This window comes from Pollicipes pollicipes, unplaced genomic scaffold (assembly GCF_011947565.3).
Source record: "Pollicipes pollicipes isolate AB1234 unplaced genomic scaffold, Ppol_2.1 Scaffold_3447;HRSCAF=4054_pilon_pilon_pilon, whole genome shotgun sequence".
Taxonomy (NCBI): Eukaryota; Metazoa; Arthropoda; class Thecostraca; order Pollicipedomorpha; family Pollicipedidae; genus Pollicipes; species Pollicipes pollicipes.
Window position 1 is genome coordinate 10,685,155 of NW_023596297.1, and position 17,142 is coordinate 10,702,296.

Genomic DNA, 17,142 nt, shown 5'->3' on the forward strand with positions numbered 1-17,142 from the left:
GGGTCATCGAGATGGGAGGTTAACGTCACAAAACGCCAGCATTGTCACCTACGAGGTAAAGTGCACTGTCACGGGACAGTTCTACAGCACGCACAATCCATCGAGCGTTTCGGTAAATGAGCGAGGTTAGCGCTGTTCAAGCGAAAAGCACACACAAGGCACAGCTCAGAAACCGCAAGACTCATCACGCGAGGACGTGGAAGAAAGGACCGTCAAACGTACATTCATAGTTCCATATTGCTAGCATGCGGCAGCACACACCTACGGGGAAATTCGTAAAAATAATCACGTAAAACGTAAATAACGCCAGCAGCAGCACGCACACCTTACTGATACATGCATCAATCACATCTACCGACGTCTACCAGAGAAACTTCAAGATCCCCGGAGGGACGCATGAAACATCGCCAGTCACAAATGGTTGGACATTAGCCTCCGGCGGCCACGGAGCCGGTCCGCCTCGTCTCAGTGCGGCACCAGGTAATCGACCCTGGGCACGCAGCCGTGCGCGCCGCGCACCACGGCGCCCCACAGCGTGTCTTGGTCGCCCTCCGAGAGCAGCGAGCCCCAGAGGCGCGAGTGGCGCACGGTGGTGGGCGCACCGCTCGCGCAGCGCACACCCCACTCCGCCTCCAGCTCCTCGCAGACGGCGACCACGTGACAGCGCGTGTAGGCGCGCGCCGGGTGCACGTCGTACGCGAGGTTGTCGCCCACGTAGACGCAGGCGGGCCGCTCGGTGCCGAGCTGCCGCTGCAGCAGGCCGTACAGCTCGGCCCAGCTGCCCTGCGAGTACACGCGGCCAGGCCGCAGCGCAGCGCCCGCCACTGGCGCCGCCTCGCGGTCGGCCGCGTCCAAGGCCAGGAACGGCGCGCGGCCCGTGAAGAAGCGCGGCTTGCAGGCGTACGTCACCACCACGTCGAAAAAGTCGAACCAGTCGGCGCCGCCGAGCGCTAGCCGCGCCATGTGCCGCGCGTAGTCAGCGTGTGACGATGTGATCAGGAAGAGCAGCTTGCCCTGGCTGCGCAGCTGGCGCAGCAGGCGCAGCACGGCGGCGCTGCACGGGTGCGCCAGCGCCGGCGTGTCGGCGCGCAGCCGGCTGAAGAAGCCGCCGTCGTCGGCGGCGAACTGATGGCGCGCGTACATGTGCGCGATGCCGTCCTGGACGGCGGCCGCCACGGCCGCGTAGTCGACGCCCGGCAGCCGGCCGGCGTCGACGGCGTCCACCAGGCAGGCGGCCGCCGGCACGCCCACCGCGTCGAAATAGTCGCGGAAACTGCGTAGCGTGCCGCACGGCGGATCGGCCACGGAGAGCGCCAGGTGGCGGGCGGCCGCCGGCGCGCCGCCCCGACCGTACGCCTCCACCAGCTCGGCGCGCGTCAGCGGCTGCGAGCCGTGCGTCGCACGCAGTACGGCGCCGTCGTGGCGCAACTTCAGCAGGTTGCCGCCATGGTGTCCAGGATGAGGCCACGCGCGCACAACTCGAGCTGGTCACACATGGGCGCAAACACGTCGGCTGGGTACTGCCAGCGAGAGATGAGGTGCGGCACAAGACACTGGTCGTAAGCCATCTCCATCAGTGGCTGCACCTGGTACTGGCATAGCGTGTTGTCCAGGTCAAAGCCCACACACTGATATGGACTGAAGTCAAAGGGCACATCACTCAGGAAAGTACTTGCATATCGGGGTATGACTGGGCTTAGAAAGGAGTGTCTGACAGCCACCTGGGCCGCCACACTGCACATCCGCCCACCATGCATCATCTGTCTCAGAAGCAACATCTTTGATGGTGACAGCTCAGATTGCTTAAATAGTCCAGAAGCAATACCATTGATATTGATAGCCAAGTTTTCTTAAATGTTCTAACACCCTGACCAATTCATGTTGCCACCTCCATAGTCTGGGGAAAGATCTGCACAGATCAGGGGATGGGGCTAGAACCCCATCAACATCTGGCCAAGATTGCTAAAACCTTTCTGAAACCAAAGAAGGGGCAACAAAATTACACAGGAAATTCACTTTTCATTGTACCCTGAGGCACTCTATGCACCGCATTGTCAACAGGAATGGTTTCCAAGATAGAGAATTGTCCAAAACACCCAACATGGGTATGGTGCGCCCAACTCATTCTGATCATAATGATTTAATAGACTGAATGGGTTGGTATGGACAGACAGACTGAGTAGACAGTCATGAAAAATACATATGTGATGAAGGTGGCAATTGATGAGGAGGGGAATTAAGACAATACCAACTCTGCAGCCCCATCCACACAGACAAGTATCAATTGAAGGTCAGCTGTTATCTGACTACCACCTTCATCACACTTGCACTGTCGCATGCCACAAGACTCATAGTAGAACGTAGTTCGCTGTGGTAACAGGTTTGGTCCCGCCACTTGCCGCCAGTGCCCCGTACAGAGCTCGCGATGCCAGTCAAACACTAAGATGCATGTACTCGAAATCCATCTTCTTCGGAATGACCATGTCCTCTGTCTCGTCATGCGTTAGCATCAACGCGTCACATATCCCTTCCACATGCCTGACTATGGGTCTGGGAACCGCCATACAACGTAGACTCGCGGGGCACGATACTGTCTTGCACCGAATATACAATGTCATCAACCGTGGATGCATGGAATCACAGGGGACTACCGTTCATAATTCCCGAGTTACCCTGTACCTATGCTGAATAAACACTCGCAACTGTGAGAACGTTACTACGTAGAAGTCATATGTAACACAAAAAGAGTTTTGGTGTGAAAGCCCCAATGTCCAATCCAATGTTTTATTAAAAATGCAAAAAAAAAAAGCTTTCTTCAAAGCTGCTGCCTCTTAATTACCCTTTCTTCCACACATTTCTTGTTGCGTAAGTTTACTTTGACGTCATAAGAATGGTGAGTGGTACTTCGTAGATCCCGTATTCGACTGGGCATGTTATCAAAAATGAACGGACCCAAAGACGAAAACACCGTAACGTTGGTCGAAGAAAACATATTTGTGGGATCGGTGGAGTAAATTATACATTTGTGGTTGGAGGTGGGTGGCGAGTAGGCGTTGGCGCGTAAGGGGAAAAGAAATTGTTGTTTGCTCTAATCCTTTAGGCGCCAATGCCTGCATCGTATGAAATTTGATGGCAGTTAGTTGTTGGGTTCTCGGCAAGTCCGGGGCAGGTGGATTGTGAGGCCATACTCCTGTTTGGTTAGTCTGATGTGGAATCAGATTAAGAGGAAGGAAGGAAGGGTTCACATTCTTGGGTGCAGCCTCTAATTGGGGACATTTCCTCCAATTTTTCAGAATGTAATTTTTCTCTTGCAATCTTGCCCACAGAAAGCATGTTTTTGCATTGTTTTTGCATTGTCATTGAATGCATGTTTGAAAATGCCATTTTGAGGTCAAGTTGTGAATTGTGCCCCTGTCCCCAGATTTCATGGTGGCTCTCCCAAACTTGATGTATCCCCATAATCTCAGAAATTTGATTATGCCCATACCCACACCAGCTGCTGAAGATACCAGTATGACAGTTGTATGATCTAAAGGTCTATTTTACTTGTGCTCACCATGATGTCAATTATGTCTGAAGACTGGGTGCTAGATTGGCGCCTGGTTTAGCTTTCACAGAATCCATTCTGGCTGAGTAGCTATGCTTCTATTCATGGGATTAGTACTTACTACTAAAGCATAATTTTAAGTCTGCTGGTTATGACTCAAATATGGCTCAATCCTGAAATCCTCTCCAGTTGATGGAATTCCAGTGAAAACAGTTTGAATGAAAACCTGGTTAATGGCATGCATACCACCCTGAATAGATAAGTGGTATGATAACCATGCAGTTGAACCATAGCTACTGCTCAGAGCAGTGGACCATGAAACCATGAATATATACCATTGCTTTTAGCTTATTTGAGAGAACTTGCTGATGACTTGGTTGATTCAGCCAGGACTGAGCAGAAAGTTTTGAAAAAGAAATTATTTAACTCTGACTGAACCAGTATTTTGTTAATTCAGGAGGGGATTTCATCTCCATTTGGCATTAAGTGCAAGCCCATGTATGGAATAGTGTTTTAGTTAAAGATTGAACATGTCATGACAATTTGAAGTGTATTTACTTAGCCAATAGTTAGCTTATGGCATAACTCAGAAATTTTGCTGAGTATAGGGTCATCCTAAATGATTATGTGTACTAATTGACATCACTTCTTGAAAGCATAAACAACCCATAAATGCTGCTAATATTTTTCTGGGGTCTAAATCAGTATGCCAAAATATCTTGATATCAATTGTTGAAACATTTAATCATTGGAATTTCATATTCTTAAGATGTGTGCTCTAGTATTATGTAACCAAAAAGCAAAATACACAAAGACACCTTAGCATAATATTATGCTGGATTTAGCCAGGAAAATATGGGTAACGTTTTGTTTTCAATGATGTCATACCAAGTGGCAAGAGCATTGTTTGCTGCATTATGTTTGCCATTACCATTATGCTTGGCTTTCCATGGTCATGTAGCCAGCTAGACATGGATGATCTAAGTGGTTAGCTGGGCTGGAGAGGAGCACCATCAAATTGCACACCAATGCTTAAAATACACCAATGCCGCCTCCATGGTCTTGGGGAAAGATGCTGGACTCGTAATCCAGCGGCACTGGGTACAAGTCCCAGAGTGGGCGCATTGTGTGACCCCACTGAAACGGAAAGGCCAGCTGGCAACTGGCCAACGAGGTTCAACCCAGACCCCAGGCGGCCGTGTGGCAGCATTGTGGGGTACGTAAAACCCTCCGCATTCCTGTCCGGCGAAAGGGCGGAGGCAAAATTGGCTGTTGAAACTGGATGGCACGCTTGGGCGGTGGGTTCGGGGTACACGCAACAAGCTATGCTTAGCAGGCACTCTGAATCTGAAGTCACCCATACAAACCATTCGGTATAAATTTTAAAAAAATAGATATCATTCAATATGTGAGTCACATCCCACAACTGTTTGCAATTTCCAGTATCATGTGGAAGGCAAGTATTACTTGATGTACTTACAAGATGTGCACTTACAAGGTGGGGCCTACCAAGAATGTAGTTTACATTTTGCTCTTTAAAATATTGCTGCCTGTCTTATTCTAGAGCACTGCTCACCAGCAACAGTGAGAAGCAGTGGAGATGTCATAGTGTTGTCTCAGTTTTGGGGGAAATTTGAATGCCTCTTAAGGTGGATTGGCTGTCAAATTTGTGTTCAAGCTAGGGGGCATCAGAGGATCAACACAACACAACACAACAATCCCAAGTAACACCAGTCAAACCAGTGGACTTACAGTTAACCTTACACATGCACTCCTGCTTACCCAGCCTTGGCTCATGTGCCTATGCTTTGCAATCAGTAGTTCCTCTACTCATGTAACTGACCACATATTTTGTATACTTTTGAGCACCATGTGGTATTGGCTGCCTTCTTAGTAGAACTTGAAAAGGCTACAGCAGGTGCAAAAGTGTTTTACAATGATCTCAATGAAAATTAACAAATGTGTGACAACAAAACATTTGCCTTCCATGAGCAGCATAGCTAAGTGGAAGCTTTTCAAGTCATATTACCCTCCTGCTGGGGTTAGCAGTGTCACTTATGGCTAGGACTTACAGTTTAGGGTGTATACAGAGCTTCCAAGATATATAAATAGGCTATCTAGGTATTTACCTCTGATTCTGTGCCTAAAAATATCACTGAAATGCTAAAACATGGCCTCTAAGTAACACAGAGTGGTCCTGTTGTTGAGAATCCCCTCCAAGTAGACATCAATCAATATATGCTGGAATACCCCCTGTTCCCCTATGACCCAGTTCAGTGTCATGCTTGGTGAAATCCTACCTGCACCACTGCCTGCCACCTGAATTAGGGCTTGGTGTAGTTTGCTTTGTATTGAAAGTTAAAGTCCTAATGTAGCCATGAATGACATCACTCACTTGTAACCACTAACCATGTGTACAGCTGCAATCACACTGATTTGTCTCTGCTGGTTTTCAGACTTAAGTTGTTTAAAGTCTAAGTAATATTCAGAAGCACAGACAGGAAACAATGTCAAGATATCAGAGGGTAAGTGGTTCCCAAGATACTGAAATAACATGCTGTGTGCAGTGCCTGTTCCAATAGTGTACTGAACCATGTTTAAAAGCAGGAGCTACCTTACGGCTGCTGAATGTTTAGCCTTAGGGGACACATATTGCTCTATTGCCTGATTCTCAGTCTATAGCCACAACTACTGGATGGACATGCATGTACTGTTACTGTTGAAAAGCCCCTTAAGAAACTCACCTTATTTCAAATTTGAGCTTCCACAGAAGAGCTATTCAACTGAATTAGGCCTGATATATTTTGCCAGAGATGAGATATAGTTATAATGAATAGGTGGATGAGGTAAGATGTAAAGCAGCCCTGATGATTGAGGTGGCAATCATGTACTGTTCTGGAGTTTCCTGTTATATTTGGGGCAGAAGATATTGCTAAGGATATATGCATTTACATTAATTTTCAGTTGCTTTGTGTTATATGACCATCCAGCATATCTTCTCCATTTTACAAGTTTATGATGCTTCCTGTATCAGGTTCTGGCATGATACTGTGTGGCTGAGTCACTTTCCCTCACAGCTGGCTCTCCTTGTGGCTACTGGGGTCTTTCCAACCCCACAGATCTCTGGCCCATATGGTATCTGAAGTCTGGGCTCAGAATGGAGACAGGGCATTATTCGACCAATACTGAATATGAGTTCACGTCCCTCCCCAATTCATTTGACCCTGACATCTTCCCATACGCTGAATGATCGCCTGGCCGTCTAACAGGTGTCTGAGCCGCCGGCGGCGGCGGCCGCCGAGCCCAGCGTGCCGGCGCCGCCGACAGAGCCGCCGCCGCCGTACGAGGCGGCGCAGGCGGTGGCCGGTCCGCCGCCGCCGCCGCCGCCGCCACCGCCGCCGCCTCCGCCGCTGTCGGCCGAGAAGGCCACGCCCTTCGAGCCGCCGCCGGCGTACGACGACGCCACCAAACCCGGCCAAGCTGCCGAGCTACGACGAGGTGCAGCAGGAGAAGGCCCGCGAGGGTGGGGCGCTGCCGGTACGTCCCGCGCCGCACGGCCGCCTCCCGCCAGCGCAGGCCGCCGCGCCCGGCTGCTGTTCTGTCTGTGGTCCGTGTCTTCCGGCTGAGGGCGACCAGCTGGCTGGCCACTGTCGGTAGCTGATGAGACGTGTGCGCGTGTGCGTGTGCACTCCCCAGTCCCGGGTGCTGGGCGTGTAAGCGTATCCCCATAGGAGTGCAGATGACTGTCCCGTGAAGGCCGTACCACCCTTTAAACGGAGACATCGCGCCAGCTGTGTCCCTGCCAAATGATGCCTGATCACCCATCTGTGCTTGGCTGCTGCATGCTACCCAGCTTCATTCTGAGTGCTGAACTGGTGAAGAGAATTTGCGAAAACGACATTGTGTTGTAGTGGTGTATGTGTGTATGTGTTCTAGTACAACATATGACCAGCCCGTCTGCTCGCGCACCTGGCTCATTGTTTCGAAGATAAGTCCGCCACTTCAGTCCATCTGTTGCGCACGTGGTTCATTGTCTCGAAGATGGCTCCACCATTTCAGTCCATCTGACGCGCACGTGGTTCACTGCTTCGGAGATAGGTCCGCCATTTCCCGTCGGATCAACTTTTGGCCCTGACCCTTTTCGATTTGGGCAAATTTGGTGGCGATGGAGCACCTTAGGAATGACAAACCCTTTGGAGGTTTAGAAGACCCCTGGGGCTTAGTTCAAGAAGTTATTCAGTATTCACCATGCTTCATGGAAGTGGCAGCTCAAAATCTGCGTAACATTTCATGCAACTGGTATTGATTATAGGTGTGCTCAATCCCCAGGCGATTTTTCTTGATATGTGCAGGAGTTGTGCTGTGTGATTGATCTGACCTTCTGACGTGACAGAGCCAAGTGTTATTTCAGTTGTTTTGTATCAGTTCTATATTTCTGGAGCCTTGATTTCACACCTCACTTTGTTTGCCCTGTGACGGAAAATTTTGAAACAAAAGACATTGGTGTCTGTGTCGGGCCGTTGTCTCCCCTGGCGTCTGTGACTTCCCATTGTCTCCCCTGGGGTCTCTGACGTCCCGTTGTCGCACGTGCGGCCTGTGACGTCCCGTTGTCTCGCCTGAGGTATGTTTCGTCCCATTGTCCCCTGGCGTCTGGGACTTTGGACTGTCTCCCCTGGGGTCTGACGTCTCGTTGTCTCCCCTGGGGTCTGTGACGTCCCGATGTCTCCTCTGGGGTCTGACGTCCCGTGGTCCCCTGGGGTCTGACGTCTCGTTGTCTCCCTTGGGATCTGTGACGTCCTGATGTCTCCCCTGGGGTCTGTGACGTCCCGATGTCTCTTCTGGTGTCTGTGACGTTCTGTTGTCTCCTGGCGTCTGATGTCCCGCTGTCTTCCCCGGGGTCTGTGACGTCACGTTGTCTCACCTAGGGTCTGTGACGTTCCGATGTCTCCTCTGGAGTCTGTGACATTCCGTTGTCTCCCCTGGCGTCGGTGACTTCCCGTCGTCTCCCCTGGGGTCTTTACCTCCTGCTTTCTACCCTGGTGGCCGCTAGGTCTGTTATCTGGCCCAGAGTCTGTGATGTTCTACCGTCTCTCCTGACGTCTGTGATGTCCCGCACTGCTTGATAATGACGTCCGTGACATCTGGCCGTCCCACTTGACGTGTGAGACGTCCCGCTGCCCCGCCTGACGTCTGTGACGTCCCGCTGCCCCGCCTGACGTCTGTGACGCCCTGCTGCCCGCCTGACGTCTGTGACGTCCCGCTGCCCCGCCTGACGTCTGTGACGCCCTGCTGCCCGCCTGACGTCTGTGACGTCCCGCTGCCCCCGCCTGACGTCTGTGACGCCCTGCTGCCCGCCTGACGTCTGTGAAGCCCCGCTGCCCGCCCGAAGTCCGTGACGCCCCGCTGCCCGCCCGACGCGTGTGACGCCCCGCTGCCCGCCTGACGTCGGGTGCTGTCAGGCGTGGCCGTTTCGCTGCCGGCTGACCTCATGACCTTCACCTCGACAGCCGGCCGAGCCGCTCCCGGATGAGCTTGACGAGGACCGGTCAGCGCTGCACCTGTGGCGCATCTCGTCGGTCGGCCTCGATCCGGAGGCTGCGGCCGCCCTGCACGACCAGCAGCTGCTCGGCACCGACCTCATGTTCTTCACCGCCTTCCTCGGTCAGTCTCGGCGCCGACCTCATGCTCTTCATCCACGTCTTCGATCAGTCTCGGCACCGACCCCATGTTTGTATCCCCCTTCCTCGGTTAGTCTCGATATCGACCCCATGTTTTTCATTTTCTTCGTCAGTCAGTCTCGGCACTGACCTCATGGTCTTCATCTTCTGCTTCCATCAGCCTTGGCACCACCTTCGTGCTCTTGATCACTGCCCAGTGAGCATCCTTCACTACCTTTTTCTGGTGATGCATGTTTTGGAGAATTCGTTTAGATACCTCACTTGCATATAGGACATATCACATGAAGCATGTTGATGAAAGAGAAGATTGACTCAAGTGGTGAGCGATGACGAGAAGGTTCCATAGTACATATAATGGTCTTCGCAATTCTTAGTGCATGAATAGTCTCGTTCTGGTGGGACCACCGCCCATGACAGCACAATGCAGTCACGTGATTGCTTACTTGACTTGAATTGTATGTTTGATTGTGTCACCAGATGCAATTGACGAGGGTTGGGGAATTATCGGGACATAGCCTAAAACGCATCGAAGCAGTCGATATGATGCTGTCCTCAGCCTGACCAGATGGCCGCCCAGCCAGTGTTGTGAATAACGTTGCGGTCATCCGGCTCTTCACAATTGCGTTGTCGAGCCTTGTGCTCGGCTTTCACGTTCTTCCCAGTAGCAAACTCAGAATGGTTTAGTCTAGTGGGGCACTGACCTGACCTGGTGATTTGTCTGATACGATGACCTGATCATTGGTCGTCTTGCCAGCAGGTCACTTGCCACCTGGTATGCCCAGTGATTTGGTAGTCTGGTAGTCCAGTTTGCAGTCTAGTCACTGATTACCCAGATGTGGGATATCTTCGACAGCAGTTTGTACCCTGTCCCATTCAAATGTCGCGGTTCACATATCATGTGCTCTGCACATATCTCCACCGTGCGTTCATCATCCGTTGGCTGTGCTGGTATGACTTCCTCCCCACATGTCAGTGGTGTCCGGCTGCGGCGCCGCTGCCACGCCCCCCACCATCGCCTGCCCGCGCCGCCCGCGCCTGCCCGTGTCCCGCCTTGTCCCGGGCCTGTGCCGGCGGCACCGCGCCCCAGCCTGACCCGACCCGTCGGCGCCCGGTCCGCAGCGGCGTTCCTCTTCAACTGGATCGGGTTCCTGCTGCTGCTGTGCTTCTGCCACTCGGTGGCCGGACGCTACGGAGCGCTGGCTGGCTTCGGCCTCTCGCTCGCCAAGTGGACCCTGATCGTGAAGAACTCGACCACGCTTGTCTCGCACGACAACTCCTGGCTCTGGTGGCTCATCATGGCGTTCGGTCAGTAGCGCTCTTGCGCTCGCTGCGAGGCGGCGTAAGCACGAGGTCATGCTGGCGGGAGTGGACCGCGTGGGGTGAAGTTTGATTGGTGGGCGTGGTCTGATATCTTGTGTGGCACGAGGCTGACTAAGGTTGACGTCTTTCAACCTGAGGTGTTATGTCCGACCTGGGATCAGTCTGTGATTTGATTACCGTTCGCCACTTTTGGGACTAATGTCTAGCTAAAAATGTCCATTTAAACTCATCTGCTGCTGCTGGGTGTATGTTGACATTTGATTCCAGTTAGCTAGAAAGTACCTTGTTTCGCCCTTCGCGATGCCTACGGAGTGTCGGTCGTGTCCGCCGTGGTCCCGCTCTGTCGTGTCTGCCGCGGTCCCTCCCTGTCGTGTCCACCGCTGTCCCGCTCTGTCATGTCCACTGCGGTGCCGCCCTGTCGTGTCCACCGCGGTCCCGCCCTGTCGTGTCCACCGAGGTCCCGCGGGGTCCTGCGTCGCCTGACACCGCGTTGTGGGGCGACGCGGTGTCGATGCCGCCCTGACCTGTACACCCCGTCACCGCCAGGGCTGGTGATCTCTGTTCGCGCCATGCTGCAGTACCTATACATCAAGCGCGAGTGGCGCCAGCTGTCGGTCGCCGCCCGCCAGCGGCTCATCTTCTTCTACTAGGCGGTTGCCGCGGCGCCGTCGCCCCGGGCGTGGCGTGGGGACGGCCTGAGCCCGGCCCTGGGGCGGCGGCGGACCGTTGCTGGCGGCGCGCTCCCGGCCGGGCCGACCGGGACGTACGCTGCCTCCGGTCAGTCGGCCGCGGGTCACCAGCACTTGCTGCCGCACCCGCCGTGTAGGGCTCTGTCGAGCGCTGCCGCAGCCACCTCCAGTCTGATAGCCCGCTTGCCGGCCTCCGTATCAAGGATAGGTTTTTGGTTTTATTGATTGACGTGGCTACTTCGTTGCGGGGACTCCGTTCCGTTGCCGCGGCGCTTTCTGACCAGTGTAAAAGCGCAAGGCCGTTTGCGCGGCCGCCACTGCACTGGCTGTATGTAGCGTGCATGTTTGGAGTACAGTTGGCCGCCACGGGCCATGATAGCGTGTGACTGTGATCCGTGTTTCCGGCTGGGGGGACGTGCAGTGTTGGATGCTGCTGATGTGATCTAGTAGGATAGGAGATAGACCTTCACACGCCGGGGCACCTAATGTTGCATATGGGATATTGGCGGCGGCAACAGCGCTTCTTACAGTGTGCATTCCCGATCCTGCCTAATCGGAGGAGCCCACGCTCCGCCCCTCGCTGCTTCTGAGCGCCGTCTTGTCCCGACGGCGTTGTTGGGGGACAGCCACATAAGTTTTAAATGTGCTGGACGGCGTATTGGATACATTTAATAGGGACTGGATACACACTTTGCTGCATTAATCGCAGGCGTAATGGCAGGTCGTGAAGAGGGCAGATGCGTTCTATCGTTTTACTACTTCTTCGGGAGCTTTTGTGCCGCACCTGTCGAACTGGCGCCACCTTTCGGTGGACCGCATCTCCGTGCGCCTGTACTAGAATGTGATGTTGCGTTGGTGGTTTCCCTAGTGGTTCTTCGGGCCCCAGCTTAGTCGCCGTGTGCTACTTAGCATTGATGGCCATGCCCGTCCGGTCAAACGCACAGGCGTTGTCGGGTTGTCCAGTTGTCGTCCGCGGGGTGGGCCCCGTTTCCGCCGGTTTCGGTATCGCTGTCGCCGATGCGTCGCTCGGTCGGCATTTGTCGAGGACATAGCCGCCGCCGCGCTTCATCCGCTAACCACGCGCCTTCACGTCCTCTAGTCGCCTCGAAGCTAACCGTCGTGTGCACTTGCGTGTTCTGTCCAGTCACCGGTCGTTGTTGCGAGGCGGCCGTCGGCACTGGCGCCTTGAACGCTGTCTGCGGAGCCGCCACGAGGCCCGTCACCGCCGGGCCACGCGGATGTCAGAGGAGTCGTCATTTAGTCCAAAATACACCTAAACTACCATCTTTATGTGTGGCTCTGCCCATGTACACCTGCCAAGGTTAGGGGGCGGGCGTCGCCTCTCGCTTTCGATCAGAGACGCATGAGTCCAGGCCTTTGCAGATTCTCCCCGTAGGTTCCAGTCCGATAAATGTCTCCCTCCAACTAGCCAACGATTTTTATCAATTTTTACTTCGTTTGGCCCGAAGCTACCTGACCTTTCGGTCATTTTATCTGTCATCCAGGAGTCATCACCCAGGTGCTATCGTACCCAGCGGCCTTTCTCCGAGAACTTCCCACTTCTAGGATTATTGGGAGGGGTGAGCATTACTGGCACGGGGAGGTGGTGGATTTCATCCGTCAGGGACGCGCCACTGACAGACCGTACCCCTCCCCCCCCCCCCCCCCCCCGGCACGTATGACACCGACACCCGGGCGTTTGCTCAGCCTTAGTGTTCATGGCACAACGCAACATACGAGTCCATCAGCATCGGCATCCCTTCCGCACCTCCTGCGACATGCTCCATCGATTATGCAATGCGGGTTATGTTGCTAGCAAAGGACGTTGTGCCGTGCCTTGCAAACAGCGCAGCATGTGGATTTCGTAAACAACCGGATCGGAGGCCTGACATGTGTACTTTTATTCCGCGACCTACGCGCCGCGCGCCTCTGGCCCCGATCCACGATGCGCTCAGCAATGCAAGATTTTAATTGCTCCCAATGGACGCTATATGACCGCGCAGTCGAAACGCCGTAAACCCCCAATTACTACTACTACTTCTTAGCCCCGTAAGCTGTTAAGGGCATGCGCGATGAATATTATATACAGAGGTGAGACGTAGCAACAGCCTTATTCCTCAGAGAAAAATGTAGGAGGGTGATGTATTTCCGCTTCTGCTTTTCGTTTCGCTAAAAGCATGATACCAAACTCTCAAGGCATCGATACCTCCATTCTCCGGTTTGTTCTCGGAGGAATAAGGCTATTACTACCGTCTAAATCCTTCGTTCGTTTACGAAGTGCACCACACTTCCCACATGACAAAAACCTAAAGGTTTGTGCTTGGCAAACTGATTTGCGCAGAAGCTCATTTTTCCTCGGCGCCCAAACGACTTTCGTCTCACGAAAGCCCCGGTTTCCGTAGACGTGACCCCGCGAGCTAATCCATCACGGCTTGCATGAGCTGCTGGTGCATGCGACAAGCTTACGTAATTTCCCGTGCATAGCTTAGCCCTTGACTTTTTACTATCGCTTATTTTGGATCTAAGAAGTCAGCATGGTGTGCGTCGACTTTTGAAGGCGTCTTCACTGAGGCGCTGCTTATTTTAAATGCCATTTAATGCATTTCTCCTTTGGGAAGTTGTCCGGTACCTTCAATTCACCGTGTACTGGTGGTATGGCTGGTCGGCGGTATATTCCCCAGGATTTATTATTCAACTTTCTCACAATTCGTTTCCTGTGCAGGCCATCATACTACAGGCGCCATGTGTACGACAAAGCTCTAGGTAGCTCAGCCAATGGAAAGATCAATGGCAAATTCCCTAACGCGGACAATAATTACAATGATATTTGACGTGCAGCATGTAGCACCACACTCACGCGCACACCTGCACACGTCTGCACACCCCGGCTCGGTTGACCCTCGCACTGGCACCACCCTACAAATGATCAAAACGGCACGCGGCCCGGGCTGGGGCCGGCTGGCGCACGCCACAGTCGCGTGCTCCACCTGCGGCGGCGTGCTCGGTGCCGGCCGGTCCGGCGCGCCGCCGCTAGGAATGTGGCGGCGGACGACGCAGCTCGCTTCAGAGCAGCATCACATGGAATATAGGCGGGGGCGGGGTGGTCGCGCGGGCCACCCATTACGCCTTGATGTAGAGGAAGATGGCCACGATGAGGCCGTACAGGCCGAGCACCTCGGCGAAAATGAGGATGAGGATCATGCCGACGAAGAGGCGCGGCTGCTGCGCCGTGCCGCGCACGCCCGCGTCGCCCACGATGCCGATGGCGAAGCCGGCCGCCAGCCCGCTCAGACCGACCGACAGGCCGGCGCCAAAGTGCACGAACCCGCTGTGGAGGGGACGTGGTCATCTCATCTGCAGTGTCAGGGAGCCAGCCAGCTTCCGACTGGACACAGTCGCGCTGCGTCACGTGACACGCCTGCGCCACATGACACTCCTGCATCACGGGACACTTCTGCGCCACGGATACTGCTGCGCCACGTGACACTCCTGCATCACGTTAAACGGCTCGAACATTCATGAGCTGGTGTCAACAATGACTCTAAAAGGACAGCGTTCGTTGAGACCTTGAACATAATACAACATCGCTGAGACCTTGAACACAGTGAAGTGGCATTGATGCTTCATGCCCCAAGGAGGACTCACTGAATCTCCGACATTTTGCGTGTATCAGTGTCATCCATCCTTCTCGGAATGTCTCACAGTCCACAGCCCCTTTGAGCACATGTTGGCCAACCAGTGCACGGGTACCGGGACGCAGAACTCACGAGAAGAGCTCGTAGGTGGCTGGCTTGGTAATGCCACCAGCGATAAGCACGGCCACCACCAGACCATAGATGGCGAGGATACCAGCCATCACCACGGGGATGATGGACTTCATGATGAGCTCGGGCCGCATCACCGACATGGCCGCGATGCCGGTGCCCGACTTGGCTGTGCCATATGCGGCGCCCATCGCTGCGAAAACCCACATCAGGGTCAGCAGTGACTGGCAGCACACATCGTAAAACTCTGTCACCTGATACTGGGCTGGCACAGACAGTCATGGATCCCTCAGACAATCAGGGGCACCTAGCACGGTTTGTATGCTGTGAGCAGGACTTCACATCATTGACAGAACACAAGAGCAAAGTTTGGGGGGTGCAGTCATCCCTCACAGGGTGTGGGGAGGGGATCATTTTTATGCCACATAACAACATTTTCTCTTGTATTTGCTTTTTAGACCTGTCCAGGGGATAAAATCCCTGAACCTATTAGCACTTTCAATTGCTGCAGGAAAGGAGAGACAAACAGAGGAGCTGCTCAAAGTTCCAAAACAATGTTCTCACTTCACCCACAGTCTTGTGTAGTCTACCATATTCTATTTTCCTCATTGATCATGACTAGTGATTGTAACTTGAACATGAACTCATGAACAACAGTTATATATATATATATATATATATATATATATATATATATATATATATATGTGTGTGTGTGTCATGGGGCCTCTTAACATTTTGCCATTCTTGTTTAGATGCCAACTGGCCTGTGAGATATCATAACTGCCACAGAGCGGCATCCCTCAGCATTATATGATACAGGAAATATTCTCTCATGCTGTCTCAACACTTGCTGTTGAAATGGAACTGCCCTGATATGGTGCTAGATATCATGGTCTTCACATCCTGTCTGCATATCACTTATTACAATGTCTTATCTCAGAACCATCCATAAAAATGATCATTTTTCAATTGTTTCACAGAATAACTTAAGATGGCCTTCTCTCAGAACAGATGGTCCACAGGCTCTGCCAAATGACTGCTAAAAAATATTTCAGCACTCATCTTGAATGTTAAGAGACCCAGAACAGCAGCCTGACATGCTGCTATGCTTTATTCAGTTAATTATGCAGTCAAGGAACCAAACTTCATCAGATTTTGCACTAATGATATACCACTAACCCCCAGCTCACAAAGCATGACAGGGCTGTCAGAAAGATGCTTGATATATCAAAATGATGTCCCTAATATGTGGGCCTTCCACTCTTAATTACATCAACATTTCAGGATAACTTACAATAGATCACACCCCCATCACAGTTAAGCCATACAGCACATAACAGAATCACTGCCCAACATTTTAAGCTTGTCCCAACTAGCATTATTTCTGTGATGCCCATTCTAACATGATCTTGAGGAATGCCATCATAATAAGCAGCCAAAGACCTTCACATCTAGGTGCCAGCTTTGGTTCCTCAAAATGTGCAAGCTCCTTGTCAAATCACACAGCTGAGAACTGTTCACCCTGATCCCTAGCTTAGTAGGTTACAACATCAATCAGGTGACACCGCAGGGGAGGGAAGACTGCTCAATTAGATTGGACAAACATTAAGGCATGGCAAAACAAGAAGCAAGATGAGTCAAGGTGAGCCTGAGGAAATGCAAATTCCTATTTCAGAGCTTTATTGAGGGCCACATCTGGCCAAGCCAGACGATCCACATTGCCTAGGCACCTTACCCTGTTATCCAATGTGACTGCAATCCATGCAAACATTCCCTAATTCACACAAAGCAATTCACAGACATTGGCCAATTATACCACAAACTCTGCACAATGTCTTCAACTGAAAGGAAAGATCCAAGCACCACTTCTCCGGCCACAGGCTAACGGCAGGGACGAACAATAGGCAAGTTCACATACGGCGGTCCTTACCACTGAACACCATGGCTGAAGCAGCTCCCATGACGCCGAAAAAGGGGCCATAGATTGGTCTTTCGTCAGTCGACATGTTGTAGGTCTTGGAAATACTTTATGTGACGTGTCTTTAACGACCCAACCTACAGGCAGCCAGCACGGGGCACGACACAGCCACTTCCCAGCCGGTTGCTGTCGGGAGATGGCCGAGTCTTGTGACACTCAATAG

General features: G+C 52.7%; 3 protein-coding genes and 1 long non-coding RNA gene across 4 annotated transcripts; 2 read left to right on the forward strand and 2 right to left on the reverse strand.

Annotated features, from left to right (window-relative positions):
* Nucleotides 1-465: 465 nt before the first annotated feature.
* LOC119091614 (uncharacterized) lies at nt 466-2,630 on the reverse strand. The gene is made up of 3 exons (XM_037214421.1): nt 1,443-2,630; nt 835-1,158; nt 466-783 (listed from the first exon to the last, which is right to left on the reverse strand). Exons 1-3 carry the CDS (start codon nt 1,776-1,778, stop codon nt 466-468), a joined length of 978 nt encoding a protein of 325 aa, XP_037070316.1. The 5' UTR covers nt 1,779-2,630.
* Nucleotides 2,631-2,949: 319 nt separating this feature from the next.
* LOC119091224 (uncharacterized) lies at nt 2,950-6,873 on the forward strand. The gene is made up of 3 exons (XR_005093381.1): nt 2,950-3,035; nt 6,004-6,072; nt 6,817-6,873. It is a non-coding gene; the product is annotated as an uncharacterized LOC119091224 (long non-coding RNA).
* A 75-nt stretch (nt 6,874-6,948) lies between these two features.
* On the forward strand, nt 6,949-12,524 carry LOC119091616 (NEDD4 family-interacting protein 1-like; the record flags this gene model as incomplete). Its single annotated transcript, XM_037214423.1, is given in 5 exon segments — nt 6,949-7,017; nt 7,019-7,084; nt 9,055-9,208; nt 10,345-10,530; nt 11,092-12,524. Coding segments are annotated over 5 exon segments (579 nt in total), but the record flags the coding sequence as incomplete, so codon positions are not given.
* A 1,368-nt stretch (nt 12,525-13,892) lies between these two features.
* On the reverse strand, nt 13,893-17,097 carry LOC119092631 (V-type proton ATPase 16 kDa proteolipid subunit). The gene is made up of 3 exons (XM_037215594.1): nt 16,932-17,097; nt 15,002-15,191; nt 13,893-14,562 (listed from the first exon to the last, which is right to left on the reverse strand). Exons 1-3 carry the CDS (start codon nt 17,005-17,007, stop codon nt 14,355-14,357), a joined length of 474 nt encoding a protein of 157 aa, XP_037071489.1. The 5' UTR covers nt 17,008-17,097; the 3' UTR covers nt 13,893-14,354.
* Between the last annotated feature and the right edge of the window lie 45 nt (nt 17,098-17,142).